Source organism: Leptodactylus fuscus, chromosome 6 (assembly GCF_031893055.1).
Source record: "Leptodactylus fuscus isolate aLepFus1 chromosome 6, aLepFus1.hap2, whole genome shotgun sequence".
Taxonomy (NCBI): domain Eukaryota; kingdom Metazoa; phylum Chordata; class Amphibia; order Anura; family Leptodactylidae; genus Leptodactylus; species Leptodactylus fuscus.
The window spans coordinates 148,958,293-148,980,408 of NC_134270.1; the positions used below are offsets into that span (position 1 = coordinate 148,958,293).

Consider the following 22,116-nt stretch of genomic DNA (forward strand, 5'->3'; position numbering starts at 1 on the left):
GCCCTCCCAGTGTTTTAAACCCAGTAACAATGTAGTATCTCATACAACTTAATGTTACACCAGTTGGGGATATACACTCACCGGCCACTTTATTAGGTACACCTGTCCAACTGCTCGTTAACACTTAATTTCTAATCAGCCAATCACATGGCAGCAACTCAGTGCATTTAGGCATGTAGACATGGTCAAGACAATCTCCTGCAGTTCAAACCGAGCATCAGTATGGGGAAGAAAGGTGATTTGAGTGCCTTTGAACGTGGCATGGTTGTTGGTGCCAGAAGGGCTGGTCTGAGTATTTCAGAAACTGCTGATCTACTGGGATTTTCACGCACAACCATCTCTAGGGTTTACAGAGAATGGTCCGAAAAAGAAAAAACATCCAGTGAGCGGCAGTTCTGTGGGCGGAAATGCGTTGTTGATGCCAGAGGTCAGAGGAGAATGGCCAGACTGGTTCGAGCTGATAGAAAGGCAACAGTGACTCAAATAGCCACCCGTTACAACCAAGGTAGCCAGAAGAGCATCTCTGAACGCACAGTACGTCGAACTTTGAGGCAGATGGGCTACAGCAGCAGAAGACCACACCGGGTGCCACTCCTTTCAGCTAAGAACAGGAAACTGAGGCTACAATTTGCACAAGCTCATCGAAATTGGACAACTGAAGATTGGAAAAACGTTGCCTGGTCTGATGAGTCTCGATTTCTGCTGCGACATTCGGATGGTAGGGTCAGAATTTGGCGTCAACAACATGAAAGCATGGATCCATCCTGCCTTGTATCAACGGTTCAGGCTGGTGGTGGTGGTGTCATGGTGTGGGGAATATTTTCTTGGTACTCTTTGGGCCCCTTGGTACCAATTGAGCATCGTTGCAACGCCAAAGCCTACCTGAGTATTGTTGCTGACCATGTCCATCCCTTTATGACCACAATGTACCCAACATCTGATGGCTACTTTCAGCAGGATAATGCAATGCCATGTCATAAAGCTGGAATCATCTCAGACTGGTTTCTTGAACATGACAATGAGTTCACTGTACTCCAATGGCCTCCACAGTCACCAGATCTCAATCCAATAGAGCATCTTTGGGATGTGGTGGAACGGGAGATTCGCATCATGGATGTGCAGCCGACAAATCTGCGGCAACTGTGTGATGCCATCATGTCAATATGGACCAAAATCTCTGAGGAATGCTTCCAGCACCTTGTTGAATCTATGCCACGAAGAATTGAGGCAGTTCTGAAGGCAAAAGGGGGTCTCAGTCTTAGGTGGATACTTTGCGCTAGGCCATGTTGCTATACTAACATATACACTATCGGGTAGTGAGGTGTCCTGTAGCTGCTAAGTTTACATGTTGCCATAGCAATGTGGCCTAGTGCGAAGTATCCAGCCTCGGTGTCTAGCGATTCGCCATATTTCCTTTTTTAAATAGTACAGTTTGGTTTTTGGTTGGGTTCCTCTGTTAGATATCCCCTGTAAATCCATTCTACTGCTAACAAAGATTTATGCAGAAATGAGGACATCACAACATATTTATGAAAATATTTAATATGTATAAGATGTTATATAAAAATAATGATAGTTTAGAGAACATAGAATAAAACAGGCATAGAGCAGATCATACACCATAATAAATATGCTACATAGGAAAGTAAATAAGACATATTATCAAATGACATGTATTCACAAAGTGCAAAATATATATGAAGTAACTGGTGGGGCTCCAAATGCAATGCCTTATTTCCAAGAAAATATCTGAAATCTACTATATCAAATGAAGGAATCTTGAATGAAGGAAACATGTTTTGGAAATTTTAGAAGCCTGTATGTATAGAGTTTTCCTATGTGGACTCTCTGCCCCTATTATACCGATAGGGAAAATGTCAGTGTTTCCGCAGGTATAATTGACATGCTGTGATTTCCAAAAATATGAGCAACATGGGGTTTCAGCCTAAAAATTATTTTTACTTTGTAAAAGTTATAAATACCAACAAAAACTTTCAATATTTGGCATTGCCATAAACATACTGAGGGCTGGTTTTCCGCTTTGCAGGTTTCCATCTTCTTCCCAAGAAACTGGACAGGAGACGGAAACCCAGCGGTCAGTTTTCAAACCCATTCACTTGAATGGGTTTGCAAAGTGTCCGCCCGTGAGCGTTTTCTGGTCTCTGTGGCGAAACCATTTTTTTTTTTAACCGGACACAAAGTCGGAAATGCAGGACTTTGTGTCAGCTAAGGCTGCTGCGGAGACCAGAAGACGCTCACGGGCGGACACTGACTGCCAGTTTCTATCTCCTGTCCAGTTTCTTGGGCAGAAGACGGAAACCCACTAAGCAGAGACCAGGTGCAGGTGTGATCTCACCCTGACCCATAAAATAATTTTCACAGCACAGTGAATGCCATAAAAATAAAATCCAAAAGATATGAGAAATAGTAGGTTTTTATACAATTCTACCCCACAAAAATTATTTAAAATGTTTTTATTATATCACATAGTATATTAAATGGTTGCATTAAAAATATAATTTGTCCTGTAGAAAAAAGTTCTATGGCTATGTTGACAAGAAATAAAATTTAGGTGAATTTAACACATTTTACTTTTAACAGTTTAATAAATAGAATATTTGGGTATAGATTTATAAAGAAGAGATATTGTCAGTGAGTTACACAGTGGCAGACACAGCTTGTCCTCCTGACCACAAAGTTGGGGGTTCCGGAAACAGATACACGTTCCAACTTTCAGGTAGTCATAAGGATTTACAAATGTCAAGATACTAAACCATTACCAAATCCATAAAATATTAATGTACAGAACATTGTTATAAATGACTTGATGTGAAATAAATAAAGTGAGTACAGGTGTGCCTATGTGAGATACGCTTGTAGCTGAGAGCACTACTGGTTTTCATATTGAAATATTGGTCTTCATATCCATTTTAACCAGACGAGTCACACTAAATCATCTTGTTGTGTCCATTGTCCTTTAACATTGTATTTCAGCAGTTCGGGTTGCCCATCCTGTAGTAGCAGACAGTCTGGAAGAGGTGGCAATGACATATGGCACAAGGCTCACAGCATGGTGGCACAGGAGGCTTACAGCTGGATTGAAGAGGCACACAGTTTAGTGGTGGTGGTGGATGTACCTTCTTTTTAGGGAGCGGTTTTCTCTGCAATATAAAGAATAAAAACTTTAAAAAAAATTGTATTAGGCTAAGGCCCCATGTAGCGAGCCACAGAGAAAAAGCACTGCAGATAAAAAGCGTTGGGCGTGCATTATGGTTTTCCTGCAGCACTTTTCTCAGAAAATCCAGTTTTCCTCTGTGGATATTCTGCTTTTATTATACCTATATGGAAAACACCAGCATTTCCATATACAGAATTGACATTCTAGAATTTACCAACAGTGATATAGAAAGTTGATTCAGGGTTTCAATAAACTATTGTTCTGTAAAACCCTACATCTCATACTCTTACATTACTGACAGCAGAACATCCCTGTTTACTTGTTTGCTACTGACCAACGATCATTATTAATCCCACATAAACAATGGGATATCGATCAGGAACAAATGTTCATTTTTCTAAACATTAGCCAAATGCTTTTGGCTAAGTACCGATGTTGTGGAAAGGCTGTGGAAAAGAATGCTACATTTTAAAATACCAGCAAAGTGAATGTGATTTTTTTATTTGCTGAATTTTGAGCATTTTCCCAATAGATTTAATAGGGTAAGGAAAAAAGAAGAAATGCATCAAAAACTCAATGAAAAACACTTTAGAAAAAAACATGATGCATTCCTGCTGTGTTTTTTCTGCTGCATCTTTCAGTTGTGGTTCGCTATGTGGGGCTTTAATATTCAGCGATTCAGAAGTCTTTATTTACCATCCTATGTTTCAAGTCCCTAAGGGGGCCTAAAAATAAAAGTAAATAAAAAAAAATCATTTAAAAATAAAATAGAATACAGACATTTTATATAACCCCTTTTCCTAGCTACAAATAAAAAAAATAAATAAACAAACATAAACATATTAGGTATTCCCATGTCCGAAATTCCAAAATAGCCCAACCACCATTTTTTCCACTCTTTTGGCTCCCCAAAAAAGATTGAACAAAAAGTGAACATAATCTCTGAAAATTCCTAAAATGCTATATATCCTAGCTCGCATAACTAGAGGATCCCTTGTTCAAGACAAGAGCCAAGCAGCAGCCAATGACTATACAGGCAATCAGTTACCTTCGCCAGTTTATTCTTTTCGGCATCCATTCTGCTTACTCTTCGTGATGTCTTTGTCAAATCTGTGTGGTATCAATAAAACAAAGAGATGTATTGTGTTATTGTACAGCATTTTATGTAGATTGTAAGCCCCACATAGAGATCACAATGTACATTTTTTTCCCCTATCAGTATGTCTTTGGAATATGGGATGGAAATCCATGCAAACACGGGGAGAACATACAAACTCCTTGCAGGTGGTTTTGTGCCCTTGGCAGGATTTAAACAGCAGGACTCCAGCGCTGCAAGGCTGCAGTGCTAACCACTGAGCCATTGTGTGGCCCCTGTACAGCATTTTATTACACAGTAGTGTGCAAATAAGTAAGAGCCTTACTGACCTACTATGGAAATGGGTGGAAGAAGATCCGAAAAACGGGCAACACTTCCACTGTTGGCTTTTTCTTGCTTGTCCTCAAAAAGAATATGAGACTGGACAAGAACCATCAACCAGGTAAGAAGAAAAATGGCTATAACTTTCATGTCTGCAGAGAAACAGAGAAGGAATAGTGAATAAGTGATAATAGTGAATATGATGATAAATAGATTTTGAGTACATAGAGAATCATGTGCAAAAAATGACAAATACTACCGCATGTGCGACGGCGACTGAAATCACACATTGGGAGGAATTTAATAAGACGGGCACATAGTGTCCTAGTTTTTATATTTGTTAGTTATGTTAGTTATTAGTAATGTTAGTGTTGGCAGCAGATGAGCCAGAATTTCTAAGAAGCTTCGACAGAATTGAAATCTACACCAGTCAACGCGTAATTTATGCCAGATTTATGACATGACTTATAGTGAATCTGTCAGGCTTATCCCTGACCTGCCATCTTTTCTCATAAGTGATGAGCAGGTTGGAAAATAAATAAAGTATCTCAATTTTGGCATGTTTTTGCTACAAACAACTGCGTGCAAAAATGCACTACTTTTGCACCTGTTTTGACATTTTTAACAAATATTCCCATTAAGCTTTGTTGATTTTTTGGTACAGATTTCATTGGGAATACATTTATAAGGAATAATAAATATAAATTAAGGACGTCCATTTCGTATTGATCCTAGTCCTGGCTTATGCTCCAAAAACTGCAGCAAAATTAAACTTGATGTGTTTACAGCCTTTATGAATAAGAAGACCTTCTTAGTAAGTTAGATCAGTAAGGTAGCCCCTGACCAAAAGGTCCATGAACTGGGAAAAAAGAAGGAGCTTTGACAGTAACTCACATGAATAACATAAAAATAAAAGAGCTCAAACCTCCAGAATGAGCTACAGTTGCAGAAGACAAGTTCCATTGAACTTGAATTGGACACAAAAGCTAGAAGGACACCGGTTCACCAAAATTGCACAAATCAAAACTAGAAACATCAACTGGTCTGAAGGATCTCAATTACTACTGCAGATGTTGAAGATACTTATCACCTTGCTCAGGCCCAAGACTGCTCCACTCTCCCCTTCTCCTCCCGCTTAACATATGTGGATAGAAAAGACCTGCAAGTGAGACTTTACTCTCCGTCAATTTTGGGCAGCTCTTAGGGTGCATGCACACTACGTAACGCCGGGCGTGTATGAGAGCCGTACACGCCGGCGTTACAGCAGGGCTGCCGAACACTTCCCATTCACTTCAATGGGAGCGCTCGTAAACGCCGCTGTTACGAGCGCTCCCATTGAAGTGAATGGGAAGTGTTCGGCAGTCTGCTGTAATTCCGGCGTGTACGGCTCTCATACACGCCCGGCGTTACGTAGTGTGCATGCACCCTCACTCTGTAAGGTTCCATTGACACGGAGTAAATGCACTCTCATTTTTGCAAAATACACGTGTAAAGAGTACACATGTAAAATAAGACTCCCATTGACTTCAATGACATTTTTTACACATGTGTTTTTTGACGTGTGTAAAAAATGTCATTGAAGTCAATGGGAGTCTTATTTTACACGTGTACTCTTTACACGTGTATTTTGCCAAAATGAGCGCGTGTTTACTCCGTGTCAATGGACCCTCTGATATTCCCCCAACCAATTCAGATTGTTCCCCCTTGTACTTATTATTTGTTTGTTATTAGGAGCACTTCCCTCCTGAGCCCTACTTGTAGGCTTCAGTCATGTCTCCCTTGAGCCACTTTGAAAAATCTGGTGTGCGTATATAGTCTCACTATAAGACAATATTAGAGATTTTGCACTACTGTATTTCAAATATTATCTCACTAGAGTGGTAGAAAAATCTCCTTCTTTCTATTGGTAATACCTCCAGCTAAGCAGCCAAGTATTAGGCCAGCCTTCCCTTGTTCCTGACCGCACTGTTGATGCATTTGTTGACAGTCACAACTCCTAAGTCTTGTTCTTATAAAGTTTTGGCTAAGGGCCCGTTTTTACAGACCAACAAAAAATGGAATGAATATGCCAAACAGGAATGTTCCCAATAATTATCCTGTGCAAATTAGAGCTCACACAGAACGGACAATATGATTCTGACTAGCTCTGCATTGCTTTACATTGTAAAACTTTGAATTGTGGTTTTGGTTTCCATTGTTTTGACCATTTTTCCAGAACCTAACAGGAGAACAAGGCAAGACCTAATAGGAGGACAATAATGACAGACCAGGAGGTCTGATGAAAACACATAAGTACCCCGTGATTGTGATTTGCTCGTACCAAGGGGCAATGAGAAGCCAGGAACCGTTTTGCACTATTAACTTCAGCATGTAAGGGGGTTAAATTCCTGGGATCGGAGCTGTCTCTGCTATAGATTCTAGTTACTGCTGATGGATCACCTTTGACTGTTATTAGATTGTAATATTTGGAGTTAGGGAGGAATTTTTCCTGAAAATGGCACAATTGGCCAATGAGTTTGGCCCTTTTCTGTATAAACATGGTAGGTTTATAAGATGAACTTGATGGAATTTTGTCTTTATCCTACGTTATCAGCTATGTTACATAATATATAATACCTGCTCTGGCCTTGGGTTTGTAGTAAAGGATCTTTCACTATTTAAGGCCAAACCCACTCAGCACCTTCATTAAAAATCTCAATTTAATAGTAAAACATTTTCTTGACATTGGCTGAGATTAGAGATGGGTGTATCGGTTTATAATGAACCAGATTCGACCAATATTTTTCAAAAGATTCAGGTTTGGGGAACTTTTTGGGTTCCTCACCTATGACTCTAAAGCAGAATTATTTTACTTTGAGATCTCTTCAAACCACAGAGCATAATAGGGGGAGGTGACAAAAACAAACAATAATACCTTCCTCTTTTCTGGGCCTTCTCACAGTGTCCATGGATTTCTCCAGGTCCATGACATCATGGTGCTCGGTGTGTCCCATGTGATTATTAAGGCCCAATCACAGGCCTCAGTGGTGACTCATGATGTCACCAGAAGCCTAGAAGAAGACCCGGAGAGAGTAAAGGATGCTATGAGGAGGCCCAGAGAAGGTGAGTGAAGGTGAGTATAATTGTAATTTTTTTACACCTTTCTTTGGCTTCCACCTATTATCCTAGAGCATAATAATTTCTCTCCAGTTCTATTCGAACTTGTTCAATCCGAAACAAATCTTTGGGCTGAATAATCTGAATGTGAACCAAAGCAAATCTTTAGATTCTATTGAAAAGTTTAGCACCATGATTGAAATACCATATATACTCAAGTATAAGCCGAGTTTTTCAGCACAGTTTTTGTGCTGAAAAAGTGCTCCTCGGCTTATACTAGAGTCATTACGGTAATTTTCTGCTAGCAGGCCAGGAACGCAGACCCCGTCCCCCCACTGCTCCATCACACGCCGTGGCCGTGACGTGGCCACGTAAGTTAAGCCGTACCAGGCGTGTGTCTGCTTCCTGGCGTGCTAGCAGAAGTACCCTACATACTTCTGTAGATTGAAATGTACAGCATCACCATCCAGTAGCGTGGTGATGCTGCAGCCCCGGCACCCGCCCCGGTGTCTGTATGCCGGGTCCGGATGCTGGGTCAGTAAGGGCCGGTTCACACATGCTGATGTGTTCCGTCCGTAAGGAGTCTGCATGAGGACTCCCCCGGACGGAATTCAAGCGCTTTGCAGTTCAAGCGTACGGGCCCCCTAGACTATAATGGGTTCCGTGGGCTTGCCGTGCACTGCCCGTACGAACGATTTTAGAACTCCTAAAGGTGTGTTATGTTTGTATTTTCAACTAGATCTGATGAAGAGGTGGTACTTGTGAGGTACCGGAGAACCCTGAAACGCGTCATCTTAAATAAATCTTTTTTATTTTGATACATCAGCGTACCAAAACTTATTTTTACTGAAAGGAGCGCACTATTAGCGCTCCTTGGGGGTATATCTCTCAATCACTGTCCTGTGATATCTTTTGACCTTTGAGTCGTAAGCCGTAGACGTTGCCCCACGTTTTTCGGTATACATAGCTTGATTACGTACCAAAAAAGGCGTAAAACAAGTTGACCTATTTCTGGAGTCCACAAGGACTTATATGTGAATTCTCATATGTACCTAATTCTTAATTAGCGCAGCCACGCTTGGTAATACTATACATTTCAGTTTAAAAAATATAATAAATAGAAGTTCTAAATCACTCCTTTCCCTAGAATACATATAAGGGTGGGTTCACACCAGCCCCCAATCTCTGTTATGCAGGTTTCCATTTTCTGTCGGCAGAAGACAGAAACCAACATCCATGGTCCGCCGGTGAGCGTCTTCTGCTCTCCATGGCAAAACCGTTTTTTCTTTTACCAGACACAAAGTCCTGCATGACCGACTTTGTGTCCGATTAAAAAAAACCAAAAACATGTTTTGCCGCGGAGAGCAGAAGACGCTAACCGGCGGACACTTTTCAAACCCATGAATAGGTTTGAAAACTGCCTGCCGATTTCCGTCTCCTGCCCAGTTTCTCAGGCAGGAAATGAAAACCTATATAACGGAGATCGGGCGCTGGTTTGAACCTGCCCACAAAGTAGAGAATTACTGTGAAACATACACATTAGGTATCCCTGTATCTGAAAGTGCCCGGTCTAATGAATATAGGGGATCTGCAGTGCACCTGTTCCGTCGGGAAGGGGTTAATAGGAGCACTGCAGATACCCTATATTCAGCCAGGCTGAGTTCCAAGTAGAGGGAAAAAAAAAACCAGTCCTCAAGCTCAGGGAAGGGGCAGACAGACAACCAAAACACCCCCCTCCCCTTCCCCAGCAACTACTGCACCCACAAATTCCGGCCATTTTAATTTTTGAAATTTTCCAGTAGCTGCTGCATTTTCCCCCTCGGCTTATACTCGAATCAATAAGTTTTCCCAGTTTTTTGTGGTAAAATTAGGGGCCTCGGCTTATATTGGGGTCGGCTTATACTCGAGTATATACGGTATATCCAAATTTGAGGTTAGTCTACACTCGCCAAATATTACACAGTTGCCCTGGTGGGAATAAACTCAGTTTGATTGAGATGAATTTTTTTCTTATTTAGTCTTTTAGATATAACATGTTCTAGTAACTTAACATTTGTAGCTGGAAGTGAAATTGGCTGATAAATTTCCAGCAACGTAGGTTCTTTATCTTTGTATTTTTGTTTTTTGGTATAACTATGATGTCATCCAGTTGTATACATTCATTGTGTGCAATGTGACACCAGCCATGGTGGTGAATAATAGTGTCTTGATTTCCCCCTGGTTACATGTAAGGTCACAAACATCTTGGCAGGATTTATTAAAGAAAACAATGTATAAAATCCATATATAAATATAATGATGATGATAAAAATGTCCCAAACATAAACAGGACTTGCAACGGGACTGAAGCTAAACCAATACACAGCTTGTACTTGTGCAGAAAGATTTCATTGAATGTTTCTATAATATTACAGGTCAGGGGTTATAAATCACAGTATGAATAATACACCCAAAAGCTTTCAGCAGGGTTTACGAGGAGACTGTTCTTTGATCCCTTCCTGAAAACACAAAAATTATGCAGGACAACATCTTGAAAACTTAAATTTGTTTTTTGCAAGCCCTTTCATAAAAACGTCTACAACAATGTGCTCAGTTTAGTAAGATAGATGTAAGTGGCCTTATGACTCATGGATATGCCTGTGTAATGGCGCCTCATAGCCTTCAAATTGAATGAAGACGTAACAGAGCGCTCATAGACCTCTGTGGAGGCTTAGCGTACTGCTATAAACCTCTGTTTTCATAGGGTAACCAATGATGTTTTCTCTGTTGGATATGCCCAATCGGATACTGTAGCATTGTGCTACAGTGTAGTCACCTGTTTTTTTAACCGGAAACAAACTCACACATGCAGGGCTTTCTGTCCGGTTAAAAAAAAACAGTTTCACTGCGAAGAGGCAGAAGCAGAAGACGCACACAGGCGGTCACTTTGCAAACCCATTCAAATGAATGGGTTTGAAAACTGACTGCCAGGTTTCCGTCCTTTGTCCAGTTTCTTGGTGCAGAAGACGGAAACCCACCAGATTGGCTAAAGCGGAGCCCGGGAACAGATGTGAACCCGCCCTGAGCAATTACTCATCCAGTCATTTCACTTTCAATCCTGCTAGAAAAGAAACTGGATCCTGTGAGAGAGGACACTGAGCTGTGAATACACAGCTTTACAGGTATGTAGCATATAAACTATGCTTTTCTTCTCAAAATAATTCATTTCTATTCTTTAGCTTGCATATTGTAAAGCCATTTTTTGATTACTGTGTCATGATGTAAGCTGTGTGCCCGTCTACAGGCATACCTCCCAACTTTTGAAAAACAGAGAGAGGGACAAAATGTGCTGTGCTCGCACGCCGCTGCAAATTTAGCTCTGCCCACTTTTGCATTGACTCCACCCATTCTCAGTCATTTTTCATGTGCCCCCACACAGTATAATCCTCCTACAGTCACCCGTAAATCATATGCACCCACATTGTAATGTTCCCTTCCAACTGCCCCACAGTATTAATTCCCTCTCCTGGTGCTCCAGTTTAAACTGGTGAAACTAGAGGCGACATGAACCTGGAGCAACTGGAGGGGGACATTAAACAGTGGAGGTAGTTGGAGGGGGGCAATAAATTAATGGCAGCTGGAGCGAGACATGAAACTGGGGTCAACTACAGGCAAACATATCCCCCTCCAGCTACTCTCATGATTTAATGTCCTCCTCCAGTATCCCTCATTGTTTAATATCCCCCTCCAGTTGTCCCCATTTTTAATGTCCCTCTTGATCCCCCCCAGTTTAATTGCCACCTTCATCTGTCCCCAGTTTAATTTTCCACTTTCATCTGCCCCTTTTTAATATCCCCCCCTACATCTGCCCCCAGTTTAATGTCCCCCCATGTCTGCCCTCAGTGTAATGTATCCCCTTTGTCTGCCCTCAGTTTAATGTCCCCTCTCCGTCTCTGCCCCCAGTTTCATGTGCCCCCTCCATCTCTGCCCCAACTATAATACCCCCCCTCCATCTCTGCCTTCAGTATAATGTCCCCCCTCCATTTCTGCCCCAGTATAATATTCCCCTTCCATCTCTGCCCCTAGTGTAATGTCCCCCCATCTCTTCCCCAGTATAATGTCCTCCCTCCATCTCTTCCCCCAGTATAATGTCCCCCATCCATCTCTGCCCCAAGTATAATGTCCTCCCTCCATCTCTGTCCCTAGTATAATGTGCACCTCCATCTCTGCCTCAGTATAATGTTCCCCTTCCATCTCTGCCCCAGTATAATGTTCTCCCCTCCATCTCTGCCTCCAGTATAATGTCCCCCATCCATCTCTGCCCCCAGTATAATGTTCCCCTTCCATCTCTGCCCCCAGTATAATGTCCCCCATCCATCTCTGATCCCAGTATGATGTTATCCTTCCATCTCTGCCCCAGTATAATGTTCCCCTTCCATCTCTGCCCCCCAGTATAATGTCCTCCCTCCATCTCTGTCCCTAGTATAATGTTCCCCTCCATCTCTGCCTCAGTATAATGTTCTCCCCTCCATCTCTGACTCCAGTATAATGTCCCCCAACCATCTCTGCCCCTAGTATAATGTTCCCCATCCATCTCTGCCCCTAGTATAATGTTCCCCATCCATCTCTGCCCCCAGTATAATGTTCCCCTTCCATCTCTGCCCCCAGTATAATGTCTCCCATCCATCTTTGCCCCAGTATAATTTTCCCCTAGTTTCATGTCCACCCTCCATCTCTGCCCCCAGTATAATGTCCCCCCTCCATCTTTGTCCCCAGTATAATGTTCCCCTTCCATCTTTGACACTAGTTTCATGTCCCCCCTCCATCTCTGCCCCGAGCAAAATGTTCACCTTCCATCTCTGCCCCTAGGTTACTGTTCCTCCTCAATTTGTCTTCAGTTTATCATAAAAACACTGATACTCACCTTTCCTCGATCCCCTGCCATTCTGTCTGCAGTCTGCCTGTTTTACTTCAGCGCTGAGCTGCGGCGCGATGTGATGATGTCATCACATTGCGCCCAGAGCACAGCTTTGAACTGCCAACAGTTCCTGCTTCCTCTGATACTATATTCAACTCTGGATGCAGATGAGTTGAAACTGGGACATACATCCTGCCGACCGGGACTGCGGGACATGACCCTGAATCCGGGAATGTCCTGCAGAATTCGGGACGGTTGGGACATATGCTAAAGGTACCCTTAGGCTTGTGTAGACAGAATGTGTGTCTAGGAGGGGGTGTATTCTCACTGCTGTGATATATTGATTGCATGGATGAGCATTGAGTACAGATTTGAACAAAGTCTGTTTTAGGGCCCCATCACAAACAGACACAGACACACATGCACCCTGAGATTGTGATGCTGCAAATTCACAAACGCGAGGCTCCAGCATCGTAACCGTAGCAGTCACACTGCACATTCTTCATCATTGGGAGAGCGATGGGGCCCTTACTGTAGTATATAAGCTCTTTTTTTTGTGAAACTGGTTATAGATTATTTTCTCTTTTATTGCTATTTATTTATATAGTTCGTTTTTTTATTTTATTTCATAGTGTTGACTCTACCACATGCAAGTTGTGACTGTGCATAATTTCCAAATTTGGATAAAAATATTTCAAAGACATCTACTGACTGATGCTGAATTGGAAGAGCTTGTCAACGCCTCTGATTCAGAAGATGAAATCCCACAGGAAAATGTGCCTGAAGAGGAGGACCACGTGAGTGACAGGGAAAGTAATGCTGAAAATTCTGGTTTTGAAGTGGAATATGAAGAGGAACATGATACCCAGACCACTAGTCAGATGCAAGAAATCCATTCTCAAAACAAGGATGTAATTTGGAACTTGCAGCCTAGTCATGCTGGTAGATTGTCCTCTGAAAATATCATAAAAGCTACTCCTGGTCCTACTATGTATGACTTTTTTCAGCAAGCCTATTGCTATGATGTGAGGTTTAGCCAAACCAGTAAATCTATTCCAAAAGGAACAGAATCCGAGTTGTGGACAGCGCTGTTTCTATCTGATGGATCTCATCAGCACAGCGTAGGGAAAACTGGTTTGGAAGAGATGAGAGACTTCTAGACCAGGTTCTGGGGATTATATCACTCCTTAAGGAGAGAGAACCTTTACAGGTGTATGGAGACTTACAAACTCATTTTTGCTCCACCGGGGGTTTATGGTTAATATATAAATCTGCACTCCTTAAGGAGTGATATTATCCCCAGAACCTGGTGTCGAAGTCTCTCATCTCTGCCAAACTAGTTTTCCCTGCAAAGTGGGCCAGATGTTGCGAAAAAGACAACTTACCATGCTGGGTACTATAAGGAAAAACAAGCTAGAACTGCTTCAAGGTATCCTTAGTAAAAGAGTTCCCAAAAAAATAAACATGTAATTCTAGTGAGCACAATACACCATGACAATGCAATAAGTAATCGAGAAGACAGTATGCTGGACATGATATTAGATTATAATGCCACAAAAGGGGCAGTTTATACACTAGATCAAGCAATATCAACATACATATGCAAACACAAAACTAATTGTTGGCCAACGATAATATTTTACAACATTCTGGATGTTTTGACATACAACGCATTTGTTTTATAGAGAGAAATTGATCCCAATTGGATTGGAAATAAGCTGCAAAAGGCTGCTTTCACACGGACTAACGCGCTGCTCATTCTGACACATAAACATGTGTCGGAGTGAGAGCTGTAAAACAGAATCCCATTGAAGTGCCATCTTACGTGCGCTACACATTGAAATCAATGGGAGTCTTTTTAACCCATTGATTTCAACGTGTAGCATGCGTAAGACCGCACCCATTGAAGTCAATGGGATTCTGTTTTACAGCACTCACTCCGACACGTATTTACATGTCAGAATGAGCAGCGCGTTACTCCATGTGAAAGTAGCCTAAAAAAAGAATTTTTATTGAAGAATTAGGAAAATCCCTAGTTAGGCCGTATATCAAAACCAGAGACGTAAACCCCAGAAGTGAAAGAGCAGCCGCCATTGTGAAGCGTGTCCAGTAGCTCAAGTAAGAGACTCCACGGCCTCCACCAGCACAACTACCAGCCAAAAAAGGAAGACATGGAGCTTCTGTCCATGTCTTCTGTTGTCAAAAAAATCAATCTGACATCTGCTGGCTGTGCAAAATATCTATGTAAAAGACATGTTATATTATTATATTCAATGTAAAAATGCCATGAACCTGTTTAACCTTTCAGAGATAAAAAAAAAAAGATTTTTCATTTGTTGTTTTATAAAATATGTAAACACAAATTTATATTTAGTTAGATTTCATGTTCTAGTAATAGAAATCTAAAGCATGTTTGTTATTTGTGTGCAGAATGCTATAAAGTGAACAATTGCAAACAGCCCGTGTAACCTTTTTCTGAAAAAAAATAATTAAGTTTTAATTTCATTTATTTCTAATCAACCATGTTCACATACAGTTTAATAATGAAATATATATTCAAATATATATTGGGTCATATTGACCCGAAACAGTACAAGTGTATAGTAAATACAAACAGAACAGCAGGGTTAAACATCCTCCTCCAGACTCTAAGTGCAAATTCTCTATTCAGTTCTACACCAATCTAGAGTTTCAATCCCTTGCCTTAACAGATCGCCTTTAGGTTGTAGTCAACACCCTCCCCCATGCTACTTCCATTTCACATGTTACTGTTACTTTCAGGTATATGTTACCTAAACCTCTCCAATATCTCACTGTACTTTTTCTGTATTGAAAATCGCTCTTCCACCTGTTATTTTTTCACTTTTCCGGTGAACTATGTTATTTTTACATGATATATATATATATATATATATATATATATATATATATTGGGGAATCGCTCAGGTTGATGCTTGGTAGCAGTACAGGAAACAGGGACACAGGGACTAGGTTGCACTTAAGTTCAGTATTTATTCACTTCTTGTGCATAAACTGCCTTTACAAAGGTACAAACAAAGAAAACAAATGCCTTCTCAGCTGAGAACTAACTACGACAAAAGAAACTGTATCCTGACTATACAGGAGCCTGGCTGCCAGACTCTCGCTCTGGTAGCAACCATGGGTGGCACAGTACCTGGTTTGAAGGTTCAGTTCACACAAGAACTCTCAGCTTTGTCAGTGTCGTGCCACAGCTCCTAGTCCTCACACACAGACTATACCAGTCACTTAGTCACACTGCTGACCTCCCTGGTGTGGGTCTTTACCATACACCCTTTAGGTGCCTGGCTGGAACATAGCTTATCTGTTTTATATACGTGCCTGGATCCATGTCTATACTATGGTTTTAAATTTTTGAAGTAAAAGTTACATTTTATACATAATTGGGCATACTGGAGTAATTTTCAGGGTTTTTTTTACTATTGTCTACCCCGTCAAACAGTCCGGGGGTTTCTCTGTGCAGCCCATTTGCTCGTTCAACAGATCTAGTGAAAACACATACAAGTCACTCCACAGTGGTCAGAGCTGCATATATTCTGCTTTATACAAACACTGCTGACCTCCCTGGTGTGGGTCTTTACCATACACCCTTTAGGTGCCTGGCTGGAACATACCTGTTCTCCCAGACCACACCCTTCACTCTCTCACTATATATATATATATATATATATATATATATATATATATATATATATATGTACATTACCTATTTTGGGGCAACCAAGGAGTTACCATTGCTCCAATGAGGCAACATCCTCATTACTCTAAATATCTAATTTGCATATTGACAAAAACAGTACTTGTAAGTGAAGAAATTGATACACGAGGGGAAAACACTATATGATTTAGGTGACCAGGTGATATGCTGTTTCTGGTTACCCTAACCTATCTATCTGCAGGGCTGGGGTGATATGCTGGTTCTGGTGACCCTAATCTATCTATCTGCAGGGCTGGGGTCTGCTGATAGACTCTCAATAAAGTCCAAGCTATTTTTAATTGTTTAATTACTGTTTTTTCCTATCCTCCTTCTAAACTCTATTGCTTTTATTTTCTCATCCTACTATCCTACTAATATTATAAATGTGAAAGTTTGTGTGTTTGGATGTTTGTTCCTCAATCACGCAAAAACGGCTGAATGGATTTGAATGGAATGTTTGTTCCTTAATCACGCAAAAACGGATGAATGGATTTGAATGGAATTTGGCATACAAATAGATTGTAACCTCGATTAAAATATAGGCTACTTTTTATACCGGTAAATGACATGGCTTCATGACTGTTATGAATTTAAGTTCACATACTATATTACACAGCACTTAGCAGCAGCCTTATCTCAGCCAGGGCTGTTATCACTATGTGTAAACAGACGCTAATCCACAGTGTGTATAAACCTTTGCATATTATCTGATCTGCTCCAGTGCTCACAAAGGACATGGGCAAACATCTTTAAGCCAAATTGGCAGTTTGCCAATCTTAAACATGCCTGGAAAAAGAAAATCAAATTTGTCGCAAAGTTATGAAGGAGCCAGAAGTCACAGAGTTCTCCTCAAGCGAAGCTGAGGGGATTCATCGACTCCAACAACACACTCATTATATGGCGTCTCAGCGAGTTGCTGACATGCCGGCACAGGGCGAGGAACAAGTTCAGCGGCAGGCCAGCTTGACAGGTGCCGAAACACTGGAACAGGCGGATTATCAACAACAACACCACACTCATTATATGATGTTCCAGCAAGGTGCTGAGATGCCGGAACAATCACAGGCACAGTGCAAGAAAAAAGTTCAGCGGCAGGCCAGCTTGAGAGCTGCCGAAATGCCGGAGCATGCAGATCATCAGCACAAACAAGACGCTCATTATGCGGATCATCAGCGCCAACAACACGCTCATTATATGGCTTTGCAGCGAGCTGCTGAGATACCGGAACAATCATGGGCACAGTGCGAGGAACAAGTTCAGTGGCAGGCCAGCTTCACAGCTGTTGGAACACCGGGGCAAGCGAATCATCAACACCACAACACACTCATTATATGGCATCCCAGTGAGCTGCTGACATGCTGGAACAATCACCGGCACGGTGTGAGGAACAAGTTCAGCAGCAGGACAGCTTGAGAGCTGCCGAAATGCCGGAGCAGGCAAACCATCGACAGCAGCAATTTGCTGAATATAGGCGGATCATCGACGCCAACAACACACAAATGAAGTCGCGGGCAGGGGCTAGTTTATATATATGTATGAGGGCTTATTTTTTTACAGAACAAGTTATCCTTTTTAATGATACAATAAAATGTAGCATATAAAGTATTTTGAAATGGACAAATTATAATGCAGCTCTATAGTTTATCTTATGTTTTACTACGGTTAAAAAAAACTGAAAAAAGTCACAGCAATAGGCAGTAATTCTGACTTTTGGTAATTTTTTTTCCTTATGGTTTTCACCATATAGAATTAAAGACATCCAGCGCTGAGACAGAGTAAGAGAAAGGGGTTGAGAAGACCATCATGCAGGATTGATCCGACCAGTAGTGATATGGAGATGCTGAAACTGTGAAATTCCATTTCCCCCCTTCCTTCTCTTCTGCTGCTTGTAATTCTGTCTGCCATCTGCTGGTAAAAAGTGATCAATTCCCAAGTAATTTTCTTCTTTCTCCAACAGATGGCAGATAACATCACATGAAGACTGTTCGGCCCTCAGATTGCTGTAGGAATAAGCCATAGAAACAGAAAAAGTACAAGAAGAAGGTATTAACCCCATAACTCCTCTTATGTGTATTATCCTGACCAGAGATATCTCCGTCAACAAAACAGTAAAAAAGTTATAGGCATCAGAATACGGTGACCCTAGGAAAATCGTTCAAAAAGTGACATTTGGGGAATCTCATCCATTTTGCAGGTACTGTAAAAGGCAGAACTTTTTTGATGTGGTGTTTTCGTTGCAGCCAAAACGTTGGGATTTCATCCATAGGAAACGCAGCTTTTTTGTTACAGATTTTGCTGCGGTTTTATGAGCCAAAGCCAAGAATGGGAAATATATAGGAAGTTCTTATATTTCTACCTTCTGCTCAATCCTCTCCTGGCTTTGGCTAAAAAAAAAAACACAACAAAAATCACAACAAAACCTGTAAGAAAGAAGCTGTTTTTCCACAATGTGGAGCTTTAGCCCTACAGTACCAACATATTGTGGAAAAAAAGAGCCACAGAGAAACTTTTTTTAAAAAAAAAAAACCGCATGCATTTTTTAATTGTGGAATCACAAGTTTTCCCCATTGATCTGATAGGGGAAGAAAAAACAGAGAGGAAAATCTGCAGTGTAAACTACTGCAGATACAAAATGCAATGTGTTCTTTTAGCTGTGTTTGGCTACATGGGGCTTTAACCTAAGGCATTTTTTTGTCTAAAATGAGGAGGAGGTTCACATCAGGGTCGGACTGGCCCACCAGGGAACTGGTGAATTCCTTTGTAGGCCCTGAGTCCCGACTGTTAGGTTCATTTTGCCAATGCAGATGTATTGGTTGGAGGCCCCGATCGTCATACCTACCCCCGTGCCTATATCACTCACTAACTCACAAATGCGCATACCCCTGAAAGGCTGCAGTCCGTTTGACCATGGCCTGCACAGACTGCAGAGTGTGACCTTTGCCCTGACGAAGTCATCAGCGCTTGCAGTCAGAAGATGGAGGAGGACGCTGCTTTTCATGGGACATGGGAAGTGGGACTTCAGGTAAGTATAATACTGTGTGTGGGGCCCTACTATGCAGCATAAAATACTGTGTAGGGGAGGACCCTACTGTGGCGCATATAATACTGTGTGGGATACTTTGGGTGGTGGGTCTACTGTGGTTCATATAATACTGTGTGGGGGCCCTACTGTAGAGCATATAATACTGTGTGTTGGGGCACAAAGTGGAGCATTTAATACTGCGTGGGGGGCCACTGTGAAGCATATAATAATGAAGGGGGAACATGAAACTGGGGACAGATGGAGGGGGGACATGAAAATGGGAACAGATGGAGGGGGGACATGAATTTGGGGGCAGAGATTTGAGGGGGGAACATGAAACTGGGAGCAGAGATATAGGGGGACATGAAACTGGGGCAGAGATGGAGGGCGAAATTAAATGGGGGGGCATATGAAAGGGGGCACTTAAACTGAGGTACATTTAGAGGAACATTAAACTGGCGACAACTGGAGGGGGACATTAAACAATGGGGATCACTGGAGGAGGACATTAAACCATGGGAGTAGCTGGAGGGGGACCTGTCCGCCTCTAGTGGCCCCCAGTTTAATGTCTCCCTCCAGCTACCCCTACGGTTTAATGTTCCCCTCTAGTTGCCCCCAGTTCAATGTCCTGCAGTGATGGAAGCCAATAGCCGTGGGGATCTTTTTTTTTTTTTTTTTTTTTTTTTTAATTACAGGGGAAAAAAACCCTAAACTTTCTCTCCTAAGGGAAGGAACCTGGGATGTCAAAGCTTGTGAGGATTTCAAGAAGATAGCAGCGCTGCAGGAATGGACCGCGCGAGAGGACACTGGAGCACTGGTGATAGGCGAGTATGTGTATGTGGGATGGGTTCAATTCTAGGAGCCATGCTGTTCACTTACCATCCAGGGTGTAGCAGTAGGTTTAGGGAGTGCGTTGTTGCACATGGTATAACGGGTGAGCAGCATGCCTCCGAACATGTTATTACCTTTAGCTTCCCTGTCTCGGTACTGCTGGTCTGCAGGGTTCCTGATGGTGGGCCCCTAGAAACAATTCCACTGGAGGGCCCTAGACATCCCAGTCAGACACTGGTTCACATTACAGTTATTTAATGTCCATTGCTCTCATTCATCTCTTTAACCACTTCTGGACCGCCCATAGACTAGATACGTCCAGGAAGTGGTTGCCTTGTTCTGACAGGATGTGTCGGTACGTCCAGTCAGAACACAGCTATTGCACAAGATTGTGCAATTGCTGAAACTGGGAGCTGGCTGAAACTTCAGCCGGAGCTCCCAGAGAGATAGCAGGGAAGGATTATTCCTGTCCCTGCCTTCTCGATCACTGTGTATACAGCGCTCAATGAGCGCTGTATACACAGCTATGGGTGCCGCCATGATGCGACTGCCGTCTGACCCGGCGGTCACGTGATCTGCCGGAATCAGTGTCTTGCAAGAGCTGCTGGGTCCTACAGGACCCAGATTAGCTCTGTATACTGTGTATACAGGGTGCAGGAGGCTGTATTCTGGAGCTAAATGTACCAGCCCCAGATATAGGAGAAACCAGCCTTGCTAACAAAGAAAAAAAGTGATCAGATGTCCCCAAAGGTCTCTTATGACCTTAAGGGGACGCCATCTGAAAAAAAATTAATAAAAAATTAATAAAAAAAAGTTTTTAAAAAATTTAAATAAAATAATTTAAAAAATAGGTAAAATAAAACGCAAATAAAATGCCATTATTAAAGGTTATAGCCCGACCCCCGACAACACCATACAAAATAAAAATTACCGTAATGGAAAGAAAAAACTATTTTATAAAGATTTTCAATAGATAAGTGAAAAACAGACACAATTTCCCCCTATTTTGTTTATATTTTCCCAGATATAAAAAAATTAAAACACATTCGAAAATAAAAACAATATAAAAATAAAGCCCTATGTTTCCATGAAAAAAGACGCAAAAATTAGTTGAATGAGACGTATGAGAAAAGTGTTACAGCCCTCAAAACTGCACATACAAAAAATACCTAAAACGTGTCTGGTCCTGGACCACAAATTGGCCCAGTACTGAAGTGGTTAAATGACAGATGCAGATGAAGCCCCCTCTGTCTGGTGTCCATCTACCCCCACGTAGATGGAAGAAAAAGTCCTGCATGCAAAAGTAACAAATGTAAATAGATGAAGATAGTGTCCATTGTATTTTTTACATTATAGTCAATGGTAATGGAGGGGGTTCTACAGGCAGTGCATGGGGGACAAATGGATGTCACCTGTGTGCCACCGTGCTTCCGTGGCCCCTTTCATTAAATGAATAGGAGCCACAGAAGCAAGGTCGCTAAATCGGACAAGAATAGGACCTGTTCCATATTCTGCAGCCCAGACTGTCGGCCTGCATATGTGACCAGATAATTCATGATCATGTATACGGGCCCATAGAAATGAATGGGTCAGTGTGCTCTCTGTGAAAAACATGGATAGCACATTGCGCACAGCCATGGTCAACTGCAGGAGACCTTAGTCTAAGGCCCCACGTTGCGAAAAAGCTTCTTTTTTGTTGCATATTTTGCTGCGTTTTATAAGCAGAGGTTAGAAGTATTAGACCTTGTTAGTTAATTCCCATTACTTTTGCAGCCATTCCTGACTTTGGCTCAAAAAACTGCAGCAAAATCTGTAACAAAAAAACAGCTTTTTTACAACGTGGGGCCTCAGCCTAAAAGTGCTTCGTCTTTATTATCCAGCGGCCACTGTGATAAATATGGCATATTTATAGACTGTATAGTCTTTGGAGCTTTTTCTC

General features: G+C 41.8%; 1 protein-coding gene across 1 annotated transcript in view; it reads right to left on the reverse strand.

Moving 5' to 3' along the window:
- Positions 1–2,816: 2,816 nt before the first annotated feature.
- Positions 2,817–22,116, reverse strand: part of LOC142208829 (agouti-signaling protein-like) — an 81,034-nt gene continuing 61,734 nt past the window's right edge. The window contains exons 2-4 of the mRNA XM_075277578.1: positions 4,604–4,747; positions 4,227–4,288; positions 2,817–3,161 (exon numbers count right to left, since the gene is read on the reverse strand). Of these exons, the coding sequence (XP_075133679.1) occupies positions 2,991–3,161; positions 4,227–4,288; positions 4,604–4,745 (375 nt within the window). The 5' untranslated portion in view covers positions 4,746–4,747 and the 3' untranslated portion in view covers positions 2,817–2,990. The remainder of the gene's footprint in view (positions 3,162–4,226; positions 4,289–4,603; positions 4,748–22,116) is intronic.